Below are 1,799 nucleotides of genomic sequence, written 5' to 3' on the forward strand. Positions count from 1 at the left end.
ACGAATATGAAATCTTGAAAAATATTTACTGCGGCCCTCAACAGGAACATATGTAATGAACCACATCAACCAAAAATAAATAAATAAATAATAAGATCAGTAAATTACTTTTTAATATTTTACTTCATCAAATGCTGTCAGTTAATAAATATATATATATAAATATATATATATGTTCATCAGTTTGCACTGGCTACCAGTAGCTGCTCGCATTAAATTCAAGGCATTAATTTTTGCCTACAAAACCACCACTGGCTCTGCACCCCTTTACCTAACCTGCTAAATGACTAAATGTAAATATATATATATATATACAGCAGCCATTATTTCCATCTTCAGTGTCACATGATCTTTCGAATTTATTTGAAATAGAATAGTATAATAGAATAATTTAAATGTCTTTTCTGTCACTTTTAATCAATTGAATGCATCCTTATTAACAAGTATTAATTTCTTTAAAAAATTGACTGACCCCAAACGTTTCAACAGTAGCCAAAGTTTAAACTACTTGATAAATATAAACTACTTTATAAGAAAACACCAACCCACAAGTCAAAGTATATAGTTTATCATCATATAATCACATTTGTTACCAGCCAACTACAAAAGTGTAGTAGCTTGTGTTGCATTGCTGCATTATGAAATGTTCCTTCCTTTGACCTTCAAGAGAACATGCAAACAAAAGATAAAAAGAGCGATTGCACAAGTCATCATGTGTCTTTCTTTTAACACTGCGAGCGGTTTTGTGATAACTTTAGGAGAGGTGTTCAGTCACCTCATGATGGCTCCGACAAAAGTAACAAATATATTGTTATGCTTCCTCCCTTAACAATCCTCACTGGCTAATAACAGTCAGCATATTCGCTACAGTAGCAGAGAATACCAAAGTAAATAAAGCATAAGAAAAATTAAGGCACTTGGGTTGTCAGGTTTATTCTGTCAAACAGACGTCCCTTCTTTTGACTCTTCGGCTTCCTGTTGACAAATAAAAATGTAAATATTACTGATACATTCCATACGGAATATATGCTTAGCAAAGATTGACAGCCCTACATTTGTGATTGTCTGGAAAGTGTTTATAATGTACCTTGCCGTGTAACTGTTCCTGCAGGTTCTTCATGGTCTCTTTCTCTTGGTCCAGCTCTTCTTGAGTGCTCTTCAGGAGCTGTTGAAGTTTAGTGGCTACCTGGCCGAGGTCTCGCGTCAGCTTCTTCTCTTTCTCCAGTCTCTCCTGATACGGACACAAATAAAAAAAAACGCACACTGTTAGAGAGCAAAGATCCTGTATATGCTGGTTTGAACTTCAGATGGTGAAGATGTGTTGTAGGAACCTTTAGCTCTTCAGTTGGTCCTTCTCCAGCAGCTTTCAACTCTTCTAACTGAGCCTCGAGATCCCTGACGCACTTCTGAGCCTGAGAGGAGAAACACCCCAAGAATTTCAAATTGTAAATAATGATCTACATAACATTCTAAATAAAAGTTAATTAAAAAAAATAATAATATAATATAAAAATCAAAAAGTAGTCAAAATCTAATTAAAGGGATAGTTCACCCAAAAATATATTAATTTCTTTATTAATCTAGTCATTAGTTACTCACCCTCATGTCGTTCCAAACCCGTAAGACCTCCGTTAATCTTTGGAACACAAATTAAGATATTTTGGATTCATTCCGAGAGCTCTCTGACCCTCCCATAGACAGCAAGGGTCCTTACACGATCAACGTCCAGAAACGTAGCAAGGACATCAGTAAAATAATCCATGTGACATCAGGGGTTCAGCCATAATTTTACGAAGCTA

General features: G+C 35.2%; 1 protein-coding gene across 3 annotated transcripts in view; it reads right to left on the reverse strand.

The window, feature by feature from the left end:
• Positions 1 to 552: 552 nt before the first annotated feature.
• The window catches only part of LOC107741526 (ribosome-binding protein 1-like), a 19,211-nt gene continuing 17,964 nt past the window's right edge, over positions 553 to 1,799 (reverse strand). For all 3 annotated transcript variants that reach the window (XM_016554278.1, XM_016554276.1, XM_016554277.1), the window contains 3 exons: positions 1,332 to 1,412; positions 1,088 to 1,231; positions 553 to 975 (listed from right to left, as the gene is read on the reverse strand). In XM_016554278.1, coding sequence (XP_016409764.1) covers positions 940 to 975; positions 1,088 to 1,231; positions 1,332 to 1,412 — 261 coding nt within the window. In that variant the 3' untranslated portion in view covers positions 553 to 939. The remainder of the gene's footprint in view (positions 976 to 1,087; positions 1,232 to 1,331; positions 1,413 to 1,799) is intronic.

Source organism: Sinocyclocheilus rhinocerous, unplaced genomic scaffold, assembly GCF_001515625.1.
Source record: "Sinocyclocheilus rhinocerous isolate Xijiao unplaced genomic scaffold, SAMN03320098_v1.1 scaffold556, whole genome shotgun sequence".
Lineage (NCBI taxonomy): Eukaryota > Metazoa > Chordata > Actinopteri > Cypriniformes > Cyprinidae > Sinocyclocheilus > Sinocyclocheilus rhinocerous.